This window comes from Panthera tigris, chromosome A2, assembly GCF_018350195.1.
Source record: "Panthera tigris isolate Pti1 chromosome A2, P.tigris_Pti1_mat1.1, whole genome shotgun sequence".
Classification (NCBI taxonomy): Eukaryota; Metazoa; Chordata; class Mammalia; order Carnivora; family Felidae; genus Panthera; species Panthera tigris.
The window spans coordinates 64761268-64778681 of NC_056661.1; the positions used below are offsets into that span (position 1 = coordinate 64761268).

Genomic DNA, 17414 nt, shown 5'->3' on the forward strand with positions numbered 1-17414 from the left:
AGCTTGTCAAAAACGCAGGATGTTAAAAACTTCCATAGGCCAAGAGACCCTTTCATTGTTTCTGATTTCTCTTGGGTAACTTCTTTTCTTTTTAAGTTTATTTGTTTATTTTGAGAGAGAGAGTCCCAAGCAGGTTCCGAACTGTCAGCACAGAGCCCGACGCAGGGCTCAAACCCACAAACTGTGAGATCATGACCTGAGCCGAAGTCAGACGCCCAACCGACTGAGCCCCCCAGGTACCCCTCACTTAGGTAGCTTCTAAGGTGACACATGAATGAAGCCTCTGTCCTTTGAGGTCCCAGAGCCACAGCTGAAGGCCCTGACCCGGGTGGGCATCTCCAGAGTGTTTTGTCTCATATCTTGTCAACAACGATATCAAAAGCCTTGTTTTCCTCTCATTGTTTTCTTGCCCTTTACCATGATGCAAAACACTCAGTTTTTCTGGTTGCTGGCTTTTGAAAGTGGGCATTGGGGGAGGGGCGCAAGAATGAAGGGAGTCCCGTGGCCCAGGAAGGCCTGAAAAAGGAAACGCCTCTGTGGTCGAGAAGATTCCAGATTTGGTCTGAAATGTAGTCTGTATACACTCAGCAGAGGAAATGCTCCTTCCAAAACACGAATGGTGTAACTGGCAGCATTCTAAACAGCGAGCAGAGCATCTGAAAGGTTGTGCCATTTTCCTGAAAGATGGGAAGGACACTTTCTGCTTCTTGCTGGTTCTCCAATTCACACCTAATCACGTCGCTTTTTCTCTCCCATTTCTGAAATTGAGGATAGTGACAGGTAGCTGTGGAATAAGGATGTACATTTAGTCAAACGGGAGTTGACATTCTCGATACGCTGAGGAACGTGTTAGTGAATCACCCTCTTTTCCCATAAAATTCTTCAATGTCAGGTTCTGTCTACAGGAAAGAAAAAACATAGACTTTCCAGGTTGAACCCTACGAAGTTGCCAGTTTCCTGGGTTCAAAAATGTTCCACCATTGGCGGTGCCATGGGGGGTCAGCCTAGTATCTGTGAAATATTCACTTGAAAATCAAAGAAATTCTCAATGTCGGACGTTTTTTCAAACTGCCTCGTTCTTTTTTGCTGGGGTTTTTTCCTAAATGTGGACTGAGCCCTGGTCAATGGGGTCTTGAGAGTAGATACTCAGTAATGTTACTGACTCACACCCACGATTTGAGACCAGGTTACTGAACAGGCTTAGCAGACAGTCTGCACGAGCAGTCTCTCCCTAACTTTAAAAAATAATTTTTTTTAATGTTTATTTTTGAGAGAGAGAGAGAGAGAGAGCGCACAAGTTGGGGAGGGGCAGAAAGAGAGAGAGAGACACAGAATCCAAAGCAGGCTCCAGGCTCTGAGCTGTCAGCACAGAACCCCATGCGGGGCTTGAACTCACGAACCGTGAGATCATGACCTGAGCCAAAGTCAGACACTTAACTGACTGAGCCTCCCAGGCACCGCCGGGCTCTCCCTAACTATAGGGCACTTGTCATTCATTCTTTGGGCAAAGTTTTTTTTGGTTTTAGTTTTGGTTTTGGTTTTGGTGTGTGTGTGTGTGTGTGTGTGTGTGTGTGTGTGTGTGTGTGTGTGTCTTCCTTCTTTGGCAATCTTTCCAAAATATTTTTGTGGGTGTGCATTATTTTTTGCTTTCGTTTCTAAGGGAAGAGACAGCCCATGGGAGAATAGGGATGGTGAGCCCTGTGTCCATACCTCATCTCTGTCCCCAACTGTGGGACCTGAGACAGGTTTCCTGCCTCTTGGACCACCATAGCATCCTCTGCAAAATGAGGGATGTGAACCAGTTGCCATTTAAGGGTCCTCGGGCTCCTATGACCCTAAAGCTACTTTGGATGTCTTCTTAATGGTCTTTGTAATGTTTGTTGGAACAGGGAAAGAAGTATGCTCCGCAGGCATACATAATCTGCTTAGGGAAATGAGCCTCATATACTGAAGTGTGTGAGTGGAAATGTGTCTCATAGTAAACCACATTGATTGAATGTCTACCTTTAGGAAACACTGCCCCAAGCATTCTTCTCTTTTCAACTGTACACGCACCCGGTGGCGAAGATACAGGTACCATTTTCTTTGCCTTTTTAAAAAAAATTTTCTTAACATTTATTTTTGAGAGACAGAGAGAGACAGAGCACAAGTAGGGGAGGGGCAGAGAGAGAGGGAGACATAGAATCTGAAGCAGGCTCCAGGCTCTGTGCTGACAGGCTGACAGCAGTGAGCCTGATGTGGGGCTCGAACCCACGAACCGTGAGAGCATGACCTGAGCTGAAGTTGGATGCTTGGCTGGCTGAGTCACCCAGGCGCCCCCCAGCTACCATTTTCAATTTGCAGAGCTGAGACCCGAGAATTTCAGTGAGTGACCAGAAGTCTCACAGGAAGCCAGGCAGCGTGCTGGGTTGCAAGCTTGTCCACTATGCAAGAGTTGGGAATCTATATTTTGAGTTTTTATTTACTCCCAGGAATTACATTCCTCTGGGTCATTGTATATAAAAACCACTCTTGGGCGCCTGGGTGGCTCAGTCGGTTAAACGTCTGATTCAGCTTAGGTCATGATCTCGTGGTTCATGAGTTCGAGCCCTGCGTCGGCCTCTGTGCTGACAGCTCAGAACCTGGAATCTGCTTCGGATTCTGTGTTTCCCTCTCTCTCTGCGCCTCTCCCACTCCCTCCCTCTCTGTCTCTCTCTCTCAAAAATAAACATTTTAAAAATTTGAAAAAAAAACACTCTTGCATTCGTGAGATGGGGAATCACAGACCTTTGTTGGATGAATTATAATCTACCTGAGAAATTAAATTAACTGGCTTCTGATAGGCAAATTATGCAATTTTTCATCTAATTTTCCCAAAACACTTCTCACAGATTACCTGTGCTTTATTTAAAGCAGAAGCAGTAGGAAGATTAAATATAAATTGGTAAGAAGTTTCTTTCATTTTTCTAGTAAAGTGAAATTATACTTCCCCTCCTAAGTGATTCCATGAAAATAATAACCGTCCTGTGGACAGTTTTACGTGCCGTCGTGTCTCTAAGCGTGAACTTAGGAGAGGTACAGGCACTTGGCATGACACAGACCTCGTGTTTCTGTGGCTTGCTGACATGTGCAGAACAGGTTCCCTAAGCTTCTTGGATAGATTAGCATTCACACACATTATTTTTCCATCTTCAACCAGCCGTGGGAGATAGGCCAAAATCAGGTTTTTAGCCTCATTTTACTGTCTTGAAGGGGTGACTTATGCCATGTTTCTGTTGGAATGATATCCTGGTTCAAGTGACTTCTGGTCACCCTGCCTTAATGTTTGGGATGTGTTGACCTAATGACCTTAGTTGTGTACCTTTTATACTTCTCCCGTGGTTTTGCGTTTTAAATGGCTAACCGGGCAAATTTGTTTAAAAGCAACCCACACAAAAAGCTTTGCTTAACAGGAAGGCTTTCACAAAGCGCTAAGTGTTCATCGTAGAAACCTCCCACAGGGAGAGAACCTAAGGACCATTGGGCACAAAGGATCGTGGGAGTGATTCATGTCTTAGCGGCCGCCCAAACTTTGGGGACTTTTAGGTGACTCGGACCACCTCTTGAAAACTCTCAGTGAGTGAAGGCGAGTCCAGGCCGTGTGACAGCAGAGCCCCCGGAGGGGAGATGAACATATCCCCCTCTGCTCACCACCAGGTCTGACTTTGTGCACCACTGTATACACCAGGGGTGGGTGTTTACTGCGCCTTCTCCCCGGGTTGTCTGTCCCGTGTAGAATCATCATCCCCACTGCTTTCTTGGTGGCATTTTCTCCCCCATGCAGGAAACAGTGGGAGGGCTGAGACTCAGGATGACGGGCACTGGAGAGCTGGCATTTCGTTCAGTGCTGGAGCCCGACCAGACCCACAGAACTCATAGGGGGAGCATCTGTTATATGAGCATCTTCAGTGTCGTGTGGTCGATCTTGTTCCCCAATAAACAGAGCAGTTAAGGACCAAAAGAGTCATCGAGAGTTACTTGCACATCCTGTAGCATCAGAGACCATGTTCCTTCATTGGGTAAGTCCTGATTCTTCTTCTGAGAGCATCATGGGATATCTCAAAGGGAGGTATCATGGAGAAGATAAACAAGTGCATAAAGATTAGTTCCTCAGCCCCCCACGCCCCATGATAACGACAGCTGGTTAATCACAAGGACACACGTGCGCACCGCCTCGCTCACTCTGTTATACACATTTAACCTTTGGGTCCGTTGGTTCAGCCAGGGGTCTCCACCGTCTGTTCTGGGGGGTTTGTCAGGAGGTCTTTGAGAAGGCAGGTGGCCTTCCAGCCTCCCCACCCTGCAGTGTCCCCACTTTACACACAGAAGACTGGTTTTGTATATCGAAGTTCTGTGTAAGATCCGTCTTAGCAAAAGAAGGAGGAGAAGGAAAAGGAAGAAGTGGAGGAGGAGGAGAAAAGGAGGAAGGAGAAGGAGGAGGAGAAGAATTGTCCTCTGACCACCCCCTGCCGTTCTCAGAGTCTGAAAACCATTGCACTTGGCTGTCATAAGGAGAAACCAGTTATCAGCTAACCCGTTTCCCTCCCTCGTTCTCCTGCTCAATGGAACGCACCTGCCCTCCGTTTCTCTTTGGCTTTCTGGTTTCTTGGGACATCCTCACAATCCCGCCCCATCGTTAACGATTCGGGTTGTACTGGCTCTCCAGACACACCCAGTAATGCTCTGTGTGAAAACATGCTAACTGCAGCGACCACAGCCAAGCTGGAGGACTCAGCCACGATGTCTTCTTCCTAGCCGTGTTTTCTGGGTCCCGAGCGTTTGTGTGCTCTGCGAGGATGTCCTTCGCCTGCGAAGCCAGGTCACCAGCCCTGCCAGTGAATGTGTAACCCCCGCCTTCCACTTTTCTGTTAACCTCCTTGAAGGTCTTCGTCTCCACCGGGGTCCTGCAGCCACTCTGATGGGTTATTTTGCATCAGCGTTGTTTCGTGCATGTGGTCTGTGTTGCCTAAGCCAGTTTTAAGTTGTGTCTAGAAGGTTGGAAGGGACAGGTGCTTCAGTTTCAAGGGAAACAAGAGGGTTTTCTACCAGTCATGGCTTCCCAGCGCTGGGTTTCTGGGAGTCGGAGGGGAGGGTGGGTTCCCCAGTGGGGGAGCCTCTGGTTAAAGGTAATTCTAATGGGGTCAGAATAGATCTAGCCATCCTGTAAAACCCGATTTCGTTTGCTGAGTCGCACTTGGCAAAGGAGAAGCGACTTTTCAGTCGTGCGGATCCTTTTGCTGTATTTCAAAGTAAGAATTCCACGGAGAGAATCGTGGTCCCAGGAGGCATCGGATTCCCTGTTCCTTCTCTTTCCAAGCCTGCACTCCCTGCCAGGTGGAATCAAATCAGGCCACTGGCAGAATATTCCCTGGCTCTCTAAAAGGCAGTGAACAGCCCCAGCACGTGTAGCTCTGAGCAAGATAATCAGTCAGCTGACCTTTAAAACAAATTAATAGGAAGGTGGGAAGAAGCCTGATTGTGGGAGGGTAGGTTGGAACCAGCTTACAGGAAAGAATGTGAGCTAGTCTTCAAAATGTAGATGCCTGAGCACTGAGTGGCTCAGGCAGTTGGGCATCTAACTCTTGATTTCGGCTCAGGTCATGATCCCAGGGTTGTGGGATCAAGTCCCACATCGGGCTCCGCACTGAGCATGGAGCCTGTTTAGGATTCTGTCTCTCTCTCTCCCCCTCTCTCTGCTCCCCTCCCCCCGCTGCCCCCTCTCTCTCTAAAATAAAAATAAATAAATAAATAAATAAATAAATAAATAAATGAAATTTGAACGTAGGTGCCGTTGGACCCACACACAAAACTTCCGGGAGTTTATACTGTGATGATTGTTGAGAGCATGTGCAAAAGTTGGCCACTGGGATGTTCATCACGGTGTCGTTTAAGAGGAAAAAAGATGGAAAGCCATATACATTCAAAAAGAGAATAAAGGATGTAAATAAATCCTAGTGTGGCCATGCAATGGGGTGTCACACAGATGTCCTAAATAAGGCTGTGGAAGTCTGGTCACTGGCATGGAGCAGTGATTGTGAGAATGTCTGAAAAGTACCATTGATTTGGGTGGACTAGACCACCCCATATTATCCATAATATAGAAATCTATGTAAATCACCACCCTCGGCAGTGACCACGACCCCAGACACTCAAGCTGCTACTTGCCTCCCCAGGGAAGGAAAGCCCCCCGGTGAGTGACACTCCGGATGATGGGGACGAACCGATGCCCATCCCCGAAGACCTTTCCACCACGTCTGGAGGACAGCAGAGCTCCAAGTCCGAGAGAGGAGCGGGTGAGTCGGCCGGCCGGGCGTCCCATTGGCGGGCTGTGGCACACTCTGTTCCCCTACCACCTAGGTCCCTTCATCTCCTTCCACAGTCCTTGGTCAGGCGGTTGGGATCATCTTACCTGCTGTTTCCCCTCAACCACCATGTTAGGAAGACATGGGGTAAAGGTCACCAAGGTGGGGCCCTCATGTGTGCGGGAGGACAGACAGGTCACCGTGGCCGTGACACTCACATGCAGGGGCCAAAGAGCACAGTGGGAGAGCACCCCCCCCTCGCATGGGGCACATCCATAGTGCTGTCTCCCGCCTTCGGGGTGCCGCAGAAATACCCGGTTTTATGGGCTCTAGGTAGTCACAATTATACATTGTATGCGTTATGGCAGTAGGGTGAGTTAGCATGAGAGCTTCGGTTTAGAAGAAACCAAGTCTGCCCATTTTATGTTGACCCTCTCAGCTGTGTGTCTTAAATGCCAAATTTAATGCAAAATAGAAAATTTTAAATGTTACAAAAAGCCTTTTGTCACATGCCTTTTCCATAAAGAGGTTTTGAAGTTTCCACAGTCCCTGCCATGGTTAACTTCCACATTACAGTTCACGTTTGGAAAGCCCGGTCTCCCCTCTTGGTTTTATAGAACGGAGGTCCCAAGAAGTTCAGCAAAATAACTGAGGTCAAAAACAGAGTCAGAATCAGACTCAATTTCTAACTCAAAGACTAGTTTTCACACTTTATACCATGTTCTCACGAGATAATGAGTCAACAGTTCTCTAGAATACCTATTTTCTCTTTCTTTTTTGGAAGTAAAAAAAAAAAAAAACTGTGATATTGAGAGCCATGTATTTGCACAAAAGAGTGTCATGTAGGGGACGCAGGTGGAAACAAGGAGGCATGGATCCCATGTGGAGAGGCTCTGGAAGCATCCACAGCCGAGGACGGTGATGTGTGTGAAGGTCTCGGGGTTCTGGAAACCACCGCAGCTATCTTTCTATAGGACATCCTGATGTAGTAACCAAGAAACGCATTTTGTGTTATTTCCATGTGTCTTAGAAACCAAGAAGACTCTGGGTATAAGGGTTCTTTTACAGAAAAAAATAGCTACACAATTCATGGTGCAAACAGACAAGGAGAGTGGCCAAATCCATTCGTTTGAGATGAACCAAGGAAACAAGTACATTTATGACGTATTTTTCCTATTAGACTGTGGCCACTGGGCGTGGGGGAGTGGGTGGGAAGAGAAACAGTTCTGGATTTTCCACATCACTTCTGGGATTCCCAAAGTTTGGACACACAAGAGCCCGCTGCTTTGTCGTTGACACATTTATTTTTAAGATCAAGTCGTATTGGTGTATCACATACAGTGCTAGCTAAGCAGTTCCTTTGAAAACACATTGACATAAATCAAAAAGCCAAATTTCAAGCCAGTGGTGGCACACATGTATGATGAGAATTTAAAGATGGCACCCGAATAGCTAATGTTGGGGACGGCCCTGCATCGCACCCCCCACCCCCGCCCGTCCTGGAAGCAGCCGGTGAGGTGGGTACTGTTCTCTGCACTTTGGACTGTGGCAGGCGTGTGCTTTTGACCTACCTGGGACACAGAGGAAATTAGGTGGCTACGTTGCCACCAACTGTTCCAATGAACCCGGAGCCCAGACATCAGCATCAGGACTCTGAAGTCGTCGTGGGTTAACCAGTGAGCGCTCCCTGCTTTCTTCGCCGCTGCCCCGATAGTTGGCTGATTCCCGGAGAGCAGAGGACAGCATGGAGTGTACTTGGCATAGGTCAATAAACACTCCTTACAGGTGCCTTCACGATATTCTAGATGTACCTCTTGTCAGATTCCAGTTGCTGGGGACCTTTCCCTAGTACGAGGCCACCAGGCCGCTGGCGGGCACTCCTGACTCCTTCCCAGGCTGGTTCTCTCGGCTGAGGCTTGAGCTGTAGAGGTTAGTGTGCCCTGGGCAGGTGTGGCGTGGAACTGGGGCTGGTCCGTGGTTCCCTGTGGTCTCCCGCCAGTGGTCCCTTGCCACGTGCGACAGGATTTTCATCTGCTTCTCCTACTGGGATGAAGTTTGTGACAGATGAATTCCAGAATTGTAAAATTTAAGACACCTGGAAAGCCTCTCTGGCTTGGCTTGTAAAGAGTGGTTGCTGTAGCCGTAACAGGGCCAGGCAGGGAGAGCCATTTGAAGGGGGGTGCCGAGACGCCGTTTCGGAGAGCCAGCGCTCCCCTGGAGGGGCTAGAGGTCAAAGCCGGTTATGGATCGCTGCCAGGAAGCCAAGAAATGCAGAAGCGTGGAAGCCGCTCAAATGCGCAAGAGGGGAGGGGTCTGAGGAGCAGTTAGCGAGAACGAGAATTCCAGAAGACCAAGCACAGGGAGGCATCGAGGCAGTCGGTTATTCTCCGCAGCATCTGAGTTTTAGAAACCATGCTTTAGGATTTTTGTAGGAAACCAACTAGCATTAGCGTGTGCTGATAGGTTGTTTCTGGAAGTGACTTGTCATACGTGGCGTTAAACAAATTAAGTGTGCAAGTGGCAATAGGAGACGATGGAAAAAAAACCCCGGGGGGTTGTAGATGGGAGGATGGGGGAGGTGCGTTTGAAGCCCTGTGTCATCAGCTCCACGGGAAGAAACCAGAAGAGCAGAGGGGTGTTAGAGGGCAGACAACAGGAAGTGAGAAACAGCCCCTCCCTGCACCGAAGGAGTGAAGTGTCTTTGTTGAGCGCTGGTCCCATAGAAGGAGTGGCAAGGGGTGGCGAGGGCCGGTGGCTCAGGGGGAAGGCTGCAGAGTCAGAGAGGATGCTTCTCACGTCCAAAGCCGAGCCCTTCTCGCGGCCGGCCGTGTGCCTCTGGCCAGACTTTCACCACTTTGGAGCCTGTTTCCTCATTTTCAAGAAGCAACAGCGGTGAAACTCATCTCATTTCCAGGGCTTCCAGGGTTACATGAAAAAATAGAAACCTACTTTGCTGAAGACAGAGTGGCAAAGGCAGAACGTAAAAAGGACAGTTAAAAAAGCAGAAAAAGGAAGCAATTTGTGCAAAGCAGATCTTGTAAAGATTGATGAGACAGAAAGACCGCCCTGTGGCTGGTCTGCTGGAGGGAAGGGAAAGAGAAAACAGGTAACGTTTGGGGCTCCGAGGACAGAAGGACAATTTATTGATAATAATAAAAAAAATTGACCCAAGGAATAGGCAAACTGAAAATAGAACCCAAATAGAGGAATTAGAAGAGAGCTCGGGGGCGCTGGCCACTGCCCGACCCAAGTGGACGGACAAATGGCCAGGTGCCCCAAAGGTGCAAACTCTTTGGCGATAATGGCCCCCTGGCGTGTCTGCTTTAAGAGAGACCATGGGCCGTGGCTTCCAGTAATGTTGCCCTTCAGGGGTAGACGCGTCGAATCTCAACTCTAGTCTTGGACAAATCGGTGGGGAGTGGTAGAAACCAACCCCGCCTGGTGGAGAGAAGTGGCAGCCCTAATTTTTTTTAAAAAAACTGTTTTAAGTTTATTTATTTATTTTGAGAGAGGCAGAGAGAATCCCAAGCAGGCTCCGTGCTGTCAGGGTGAAGCCCGCTGCGGGGCTTGAACTCATAAAATGTGAGGTCATGACCTGAGCCAAAACCAAGAGTCAGGTGCTTAACCGAGAGGTTCTACATTTCATTCCTTCACCCGGTGTTGGAGGAACCCTGGAGGACCGTGTAGAAATATGGCCTCCTGGATTAAAGAGACAGAGAGAGAGAGAGAGATGGGGACCAGATGTCAGAGGAGTATGGCTACAGCTCTTACGTGCCTCCATTTTCTTCTGGGCCCCAGTAAGAGGAAACAGAGACGTGAAATGTAACTTGGAGAATTGAAGTTGGACGCAGAGGAGAACTTCTGGGTGGGGAGGGATGTCGTCTTCTTCATGGGGGACGATAGCTTCTGCTTCTGAAGTGGTCTCTTTAAAAATGAGAGAAGTCTCACCTCTCTGAAGTGGTTGTGTGTGAAAGCACGTAACACAGAGCGTGTACTCAGTGACCGCTTCGGGCAACCCGACGTGTACCCACTTCGCCATGGCAGCCAGGTGAGAGACGTGGAAAACTGGGGCTCGAGATTTCTTCTAGGGGCTTTTGAAGGCATCTCGCGTAGGAATGATGGCAGGGATTAGCATCCAACAAGGCAGATAGATAGCCTTGCGTGGAAAGAAACTACAAGCTTCCCTATTCTCTGCCTTTATTCAGTGACCCCTCGCCTCTTCCTTCTTTGATGCCTTGTCCTCCCCTCGCGTGAACAGGGTTCCGAGTCCCGACATTAGGCACGGGTCCTCCTCAAGCCCCAGGGTGCTTTGGGGGAGCGTGCAGGCCTGGAGGGGGGCCCTGGCCTGGGGTCAGAGGCTGGCTCCCTGCCAGACAGGTGCGGGGCACGGAGGAGACCCCTCCCCTGTGAATGGAGAGGGCTGGCGGGGAGGCAAGCCTGGGGGCCGGAGAAGAGGAGGAAGGGAGGAACCAGAGTCAGGGAAGAAAGATGGGAGTAGAGATGGCTGTCCCTGAGGAAGACAGTCAGCAAACGTACAGCAGTTGACTCAGTAGAAGGCCAAAGACTGGAGACTGATGGGGGTTGCTGAAGGCTTGTCCCAGAGGGCTTGGCCACGTGAGCAGATTGTGGGGATCCAGTCACTCTCCAGTTACTCTGGGCCTGAATGTGGGGCGGGAACATGTATTTACGCATGCCGCTGCTTTCTTCTGGAAGGTGTTTCTCTTGCACTGTTCACTTGCGTGACCCACCCCACCCCAGGGTCGGTGCTTTGTTTCAGGACCTCTCTCCAGTAGGCAGTGTGTCACGTCCCAGGGTGGTGCTTGGAGCCTAGCTCTGCACCCCCCGGGTGGCCTTCTCGAAGCTAATCTGGCTTTCCATCAAGTCCCTTGGACCACGGTTTGCTTCACACGCTGGCAAAAATGGAAAGAAAAAAAAAAAGAAAAAATTCTAGATTTTTTTCCCCTTTCCCTTGAATCCAGGAAAATGATCAAGGATGTGAAGACATAAATTTTCTTTTTTTTTTTTTTTTTTTGATGTATGCGAAGTAAAAATCCCTTCACTGCGTCATGAGTTCGAGGACAGATTTGGAAGAGTCACATGCTTCTAATTGGTCCATCAGGGTGCCCGATCTCACCCTTCGTTTTCAAGTTTAGGCAGAATCCCAAGGCAGCACCGAGAGGTGGCTGCGTGCCTGGAAGGCTTCTCGGCAGCCTGGGGATGAGGGGGACACGGTGCAGAGAGTTTTTCCCAATGGAGAGAGAAAGCAGTGGCTTTGGTCTAATTGGAGATTGGGCACCGGCTTTTGAGGACGGATGCTATGCCTCCTTATCTAATCAGCAGTTAGAGGAAGTTGTTTTTATCTGTGAAATGCATCTCTTCTGAACCGATAAACCCCAGTTTGGTGAGGGAGGAAAATTATCTAACAGCATCTGAGCGCTGGCTGCAGCTGAGCTCAAGTGCCTTCAGATGGGATACACCCTTGCGAAAGCAGTCCCAAGGCCAGAAGCTGCTTGCACGACTCCTGGTGGCTGGCTGGCTGGGTTTGGGGGATTCATTGTCCTTTGAGGCAAAACTGAAAGCCTGTCACTTGGATTCTTGTTCACCTCGCCGTGCGTTCCGTGCAATGGCTCCAGTGGTGCAAAAGCGTAAGATTCTGCATGACTCCCCTGTGGCTCACTGTCCCCGTCTCGGAACGCCTCCCTGAGAGGGACGTGTTGTCCCCAGGACGTTTCCAAGCCCCGATGATTGCAGTCGGAAAGACTCCCATTTTCCTGAATCTCCCCAAACATGAGAGGTGGCCTCACGAAAGTGGGTTTGCCTCCCCCGCCCAAGACTTTCAGGGTTTCAGAAGAGCGGCTGGTATAGAACATGTTCATTGCTTCCCGTTGGAATGTGTTTTTGTCACCCCTGTGTCGTTGGCCAGTGCAGAGCACTGAGGCTCCGTGGGGGTCTCTGCAGGATGCACGGCTTGTGGCGCCCCGGATGAGGGCGAGTGACTGTGTGTGATGCCAGCATCATCTTTTACTGTGTTTCCTGGGGACGGGCGGGACGGGACCACACACGCTGAAGAACATTCCTTGGAAAAAAATGAAACTGGGGTGTGTGTGTGTCTCCTGTGTGGTGTTTGACAAGAACTCACAGTTCCCCTGGAGGAACATCTCTGGCCTGGGACTCCATCCCTGGCTCTGCTGTGTCCATCCTTGCTGGCCCTGGCAGGTGGATTCACACCGTTCCCGTCCCCGGGAGCTGACAGGACTCACCCTGCCCACCGCTGTCATGTGGAAACCACGGGCCAGGTGGCTCACAGGTGGACGGTCATCCACAGAGGCCACTGCTGGGTAATCGCTATCTTTCCGTCCACTGGGCTCGCCGTGAGATGTTCCACGGCACCTGGATGGATAGGCATGTGCCGGTGACACCTCACGGCCGGCGACTTTGCGGGGAGACCCTAATACGAGTGACCTCCCCCAAAGCCCAGCGTCCTTAAGAAATGAGGCAGAGAGAGCAGGACATGGTCAGTCTAGCAAGGCCCTTAGATTCCCAGGCTGAGAGCAGGGGACAAGGAAGAGTCCAGCCCGGACTGGACAGTGTGGGAGCGTTACGCTGCCTCCGTGGAGGGGCACCGGTCAGGAGCGTGTGTGTGGGGATGTTGGGCTGCTGTGCTGTTCTGTTCTGTCCTGTCCCCTATGGACTGTCTGGTGAGGGCCCGTATGGATTGCATGTGTGCACGAATAAATGCCCACAACGTCCCAGAGGTTCTCAAGGTACGATCCAAAACAGGGCCGCCACGGGAGGCTTCCCCTGCTGGGTTGACTTTGGGATTTGTGCAGATACCATTGATGCTGGCTTAGTTGTTTGCTCAGACCTCGGCTTCTCGGATCTTAGGACCTCCCATTCAATAACATTCATGCCGACAGAGCCCTTCGTTGTGCCGAGCTGATGCCATGATGCCAAATGCACCAGGGGTCGTGGCCAAATGCACCACAGTGATGCACAAAAATGTAGGGAAGGAAGACTTGCTCCTCGCTGAGCTGGGCGGAGGGGAGAAGAGGGTTGGGGAGGACTCCCCAAGTAGAAGCTGGAGCAGGTAGGAGGGCTGAGCCACGTTGGACTTGAGGAACAGTGGTGGCTGGGTAGAAGGCAAGAGCGCGGGTGAAGAGGCTTCCTCCTGGGAGTGAGGCGTGATGCTCGGATGGGACCCCTCCCAGAGTGACAGTCTGGGGGATGATTGTGCCGGATCTGTGTGCTGGAGAGAGCCCTGGGGACAGTTGACAGGGAGACGCAATTTGTGCCGGATCGTGAAGGCTGCAGCAGAAGGAGGCAGGGCGGTGGCCGCCACATTTGTGCATCACTCAATGTGGAACATGCAGGAAGTGACTGCAGCCTCCACCTTGATGACTGGAAGGCGGTCATTCCACTGAGCAGAATGGGAATACATGGGGGGTTGGGTCAACTAGACATGTGATGGCAGTTGGTAGCCAAGGAACCTTCTGGAAGGCAGCATGAGTGTAAAGGAGGCATATTATTGTCTAGGAGAGAAGGCAAGGAAGGAGGCAGAGAATGAGCTGTTGGATTCAGGTGAAATTTCTAGAGAGAAATATGGTGTAGAAGCCACTACGAGAAGTGATATCGAGGGTGAGAAGGGTGAGCGGTGCTGGAGAACGGGGCCTTTGGGAGATCAGTGGTGGATCCCTAAAAATAGCTCAGCAGGACGGAGGCCTGAGCCCAAGCGTCGGGGAGCACTGGTGAGCAGAGGGTAGGAAGCCTGCCCTACCTGCGGGTTGATCTGTAGGAGAAGAATATGAATGTATATTTGAAGGCCAATAAGAAGGAGCAGGTGGAGAGGAAGGATTAAACTAGCATAGCCCAAGGGGAGGCCCAGGGGAGGTAGGTTGAGCCATCCTGGGCTCTGCCTTGGCCACATCCAGGCCTGCAGCATGCTCCCCGTGGCCTTCCCCCTCACTGCCCTCAGTCTCCATCCAGAAGCGCCGGAAAAGAGGGCCTTCCTTGAGCCCACCCTGGATGGCTTCGCCAGTCCGTACCTCCCTACCCTGCTGTTGTTCCCAACACTGCCTGCCACCACTCAGAAAGAAAGCACTCCTCTGGGATTTGCTCAGTCTGCACCCCCAACACCTGGACCTCCCATGCACCGAGTAGGCCTGTGGGGCATGTACCAAATGAGTGCAGGGAACGGGGCAGTTGCTCTCTCAGGTAGGACCCCAGAGAGAGGAAGTGAAGGGGAAGGAGTTAAAGGCTTTGTCTGAATTCAGGGTCCACCCTGTGGATTATTTTAGGTCGCCGTTTCTCAGTGGGAACAGTTGGTATTCGGGGCAGAGACGCCTTCCTTGGCTGAGACTGTCCCTCCCGCTGGGGGATGTGAGCCACTGGTGTCACACCTGATGATAAATGTCTCCACACATTTCCCAGGCGAGCCCCTGGATTCAAGCCCTGCCCTCGAGCCTGAACACGTCAACCCCACACAATTGAGCACATTCACTGGGGCAACTTTGGGCTGATTAATGTAGTCAGTAGGTTCTGGAACCTGACTATGGATTTCTTTTACAAAAGGAATTCCTGTAGAAAAACTGGGCCACAGATGGTTGAAGAACTCTGCCCCTGGCGTTTCCAACCATGCTTCATGTCTCCAAAAGTGCATGTTCACTTTGAAAAGTTGCGGGGGTGCCTGGGTGGCTCAGTTGGTTAAGCATCTCATCTGGGCTCAGGTCATGATCTTGTGGTCCGTGAGTTCGAGCCCTGTGTCCGGCTCTGTGCTGACAGCTCAGAGCCTGGAGCCTGCTTCAGATTCTGTGTCTCCCTCTCTCTCTGTGCTCCTCCCCTGCACTCACTCTCTCTCTCTCTCTCTCTCTCTCTCTCTCCCCCTCTCTCTCTCTCTCTCTCTCTCTCAATAATAAACATTAAAGAAAAATTTTTAACAAACAACAAAAAAGTTGTTTCCTTTCACAAATAGAAATCAGTGTTTATCTTCATTTTATTCTGACAAATTCAGGATCACATCGTACCCAATCGATTTACCCAAGGCAATAGATTCGTGTGCACCAGGGTAGATAGATCAACAGCATTTTATGTCCTAGGTGGTCCTGTCCCAATTTCATTTTCTGCTCTGTTCCATCTGTGTTGAAAGAATACCGAGCTCTGGGCATAAAACAACCAACCGACATTTCGTTAACTTTCCTCCTATATGGGGTTTCAGAAAGAAATGGAAAAAAAAAAAAAGGTTTTGAGTTGTGGTTACCACTCGCCACCTGTCCTCCTATCTGGTTAGGACATTTTCTGATTTGGGAAGTGTAAATATAACTCAAAAAAAAAAAACAAAAAAAAAAAAACAAGCTTCCCCTCCTTTTATGCAAAAAGTAGAAAGGTTTAAGCAGAGCAGAGCCCTAACCATTGCCTTGCAAAGTTTCCACAGAACCATTTCAATTAGATGAAAAGGCTCAGTGAGGCTGGCAGCCCCAGGAAGCCGTCTTACTGGTTCCACAGCTCAACAGTGGTTGGGGCCAGGCTACTGTACCTGCCAGATAAGCCCTGCGTTCTTCCAAGTCTAAGCAGAAACTACAGGGCACGCATTACCACAGATCTGCTCAAACCCTCAGCCTGTTAGGATTTGGGGGTGGCGGGGCAGGGAGCGGTTGACAGACGCGTAGGGAACTTAGAAAGTATGTTCAAGTTCGTGGTGTGCCGGGGCCAGCGGGAATATACCAACTGTTAGAGGCTCAGAGAAGCTTCCAGGCTCGGGTTCAACTGTTGGTAGCTTGAAGCCCGCTGCGGTTGGAAGGATTTCCACCACAGAAATCGGCAAGTGCTACGAATTAGGGCTTTTTTTTTTCCTTTTCTTTTTTGAGAGCTGGTTTACCTGCGCGCCACTGGCTTAAGTTCTATTTTAATGTCATCCAGCTGCAGTGACATTCGAAAACAGGAGATGCTTTGGTGGAGCGCTGTGGGGACAGGAGCCGGTGTTTGTGGAGCGGGTTATGGAAGAGGGGTGAGGGGAAAACACGAGTGTGTCCAACCAAAGGGTTGGTTCCCGATGACTCTGCCGTTGAGGTCGCAGCCTGGAAACGTCACACGGAGCTGGCCCTCTCTGTATTAATACATAGAATGCCCCCCTCGCATGCTGGTTTTGTTGCTGGGAGTGTGATTAGAAAAGCATTTCCGTGGGGCATTCAGTTGGTTAAGCGTCTGACTTCAGCTCAGGTCATGATCTCGCGGTTCGTGGGTTCAAGCCCCGCATTGGGCTCTGTGGACAGCTCGGAGCCTGGAGCCTGTTTCGGATTCTGTGTGTCCCCCTCTCTCTCTGCCCCTCCCCTACTTGCTCTCTCTCTCTCTGTGTCAAAAAAATGAATAAATATTTTTAAAAAAAGCATTTCTGTGCCTAACCGATGAGATATTTTTATTCCTCTTGCTGTTATTTTGGCTTGAAGGGCTTTCAAATGCAAAGCAAGGCTTGTCCACGTTACAGGAATAGGTGACTGCATCACAGTGACTTTCTTCCAGGAAAGGGTCTAGCCTCACCAAATCCTTCAAAACTCGGGATTGGGCTTCTGAAAAGAAAGTTTCGGTGACTGACTTTCTTGGATTACATACAACCCTGAGGTGTCTGTACAGACATCTGGGGGTTGACCCCTTCCATTGTCCTTGGGCATGCAGTGGCTTCAGTAGGGACACTTTCTCAGCAAGGGCTCGGCCATATGCAAGCAGCTGGGGACATTACCGGAGGCAAACCCGACTGTCCCAAGCCCCGCGGACGCTCTTTGCAAGTTCCTGCCTCAAAGCACCTGCTGGGTGCTGCAGTCCCATTAGCCAAAGAGCCCTCTGTGCCCTACTTTGGGGAGGGAGCGAGCTGCAGGGACCTTTGAGCAGCGGGCCTTGGGTGTGTCTCTGCAAGGCTGCCTGCCAGGAGAGTATTTCCCCCACAGGGGATGTGGCTGCAGGCTGTCGATTTCCACTGAAATCACCAGGGCAGGATTCCGGTGAAGCCCTGAACATCCGGTGTCTTTCCCCACCGGGCGGGTGCGATCGATGGAAGGCCTCCAGCCAGCTCCCTGCTGCAGAGCGCGTGGCAAAGGTGGCCATTCT

General features: G+C 50.4%; 1 protein-coding gene across 30 annotated transcripts in view; it reads left to right on the forward strand.

Moving 5' to 3' along the window:
- The window catches only part of IKZF1 (IKAROS family zinc finger 1), a 102208-nt gene that overhangs the window by 16888 nt on the left and 67906 nt on the right, over positions 1 to 17414 (forward strand). For 15 of the 30 annotated variants that reach the window (XM_042963275.1, XM_042963262.1, XM_042963286.1 and 12 more), the window contains one exon: positions 6192 to 6311. In XM_042963275.1, coding sequence (XP_042819209.1) covers positions 6192 to 6311 — 120 coding nt within the window. Of the gene's footprint in view, positions 1 to 2010; positions 2074 to 3961; positions 4038 to 6191; positions 6312 to 17414 lie in introns of all 30 variants that reach the window. The other 15 variants (XM_042963260.1, XM_042963256.1, XM_042963261.1 and 12 more) reach the window with 3 other exon arrangements.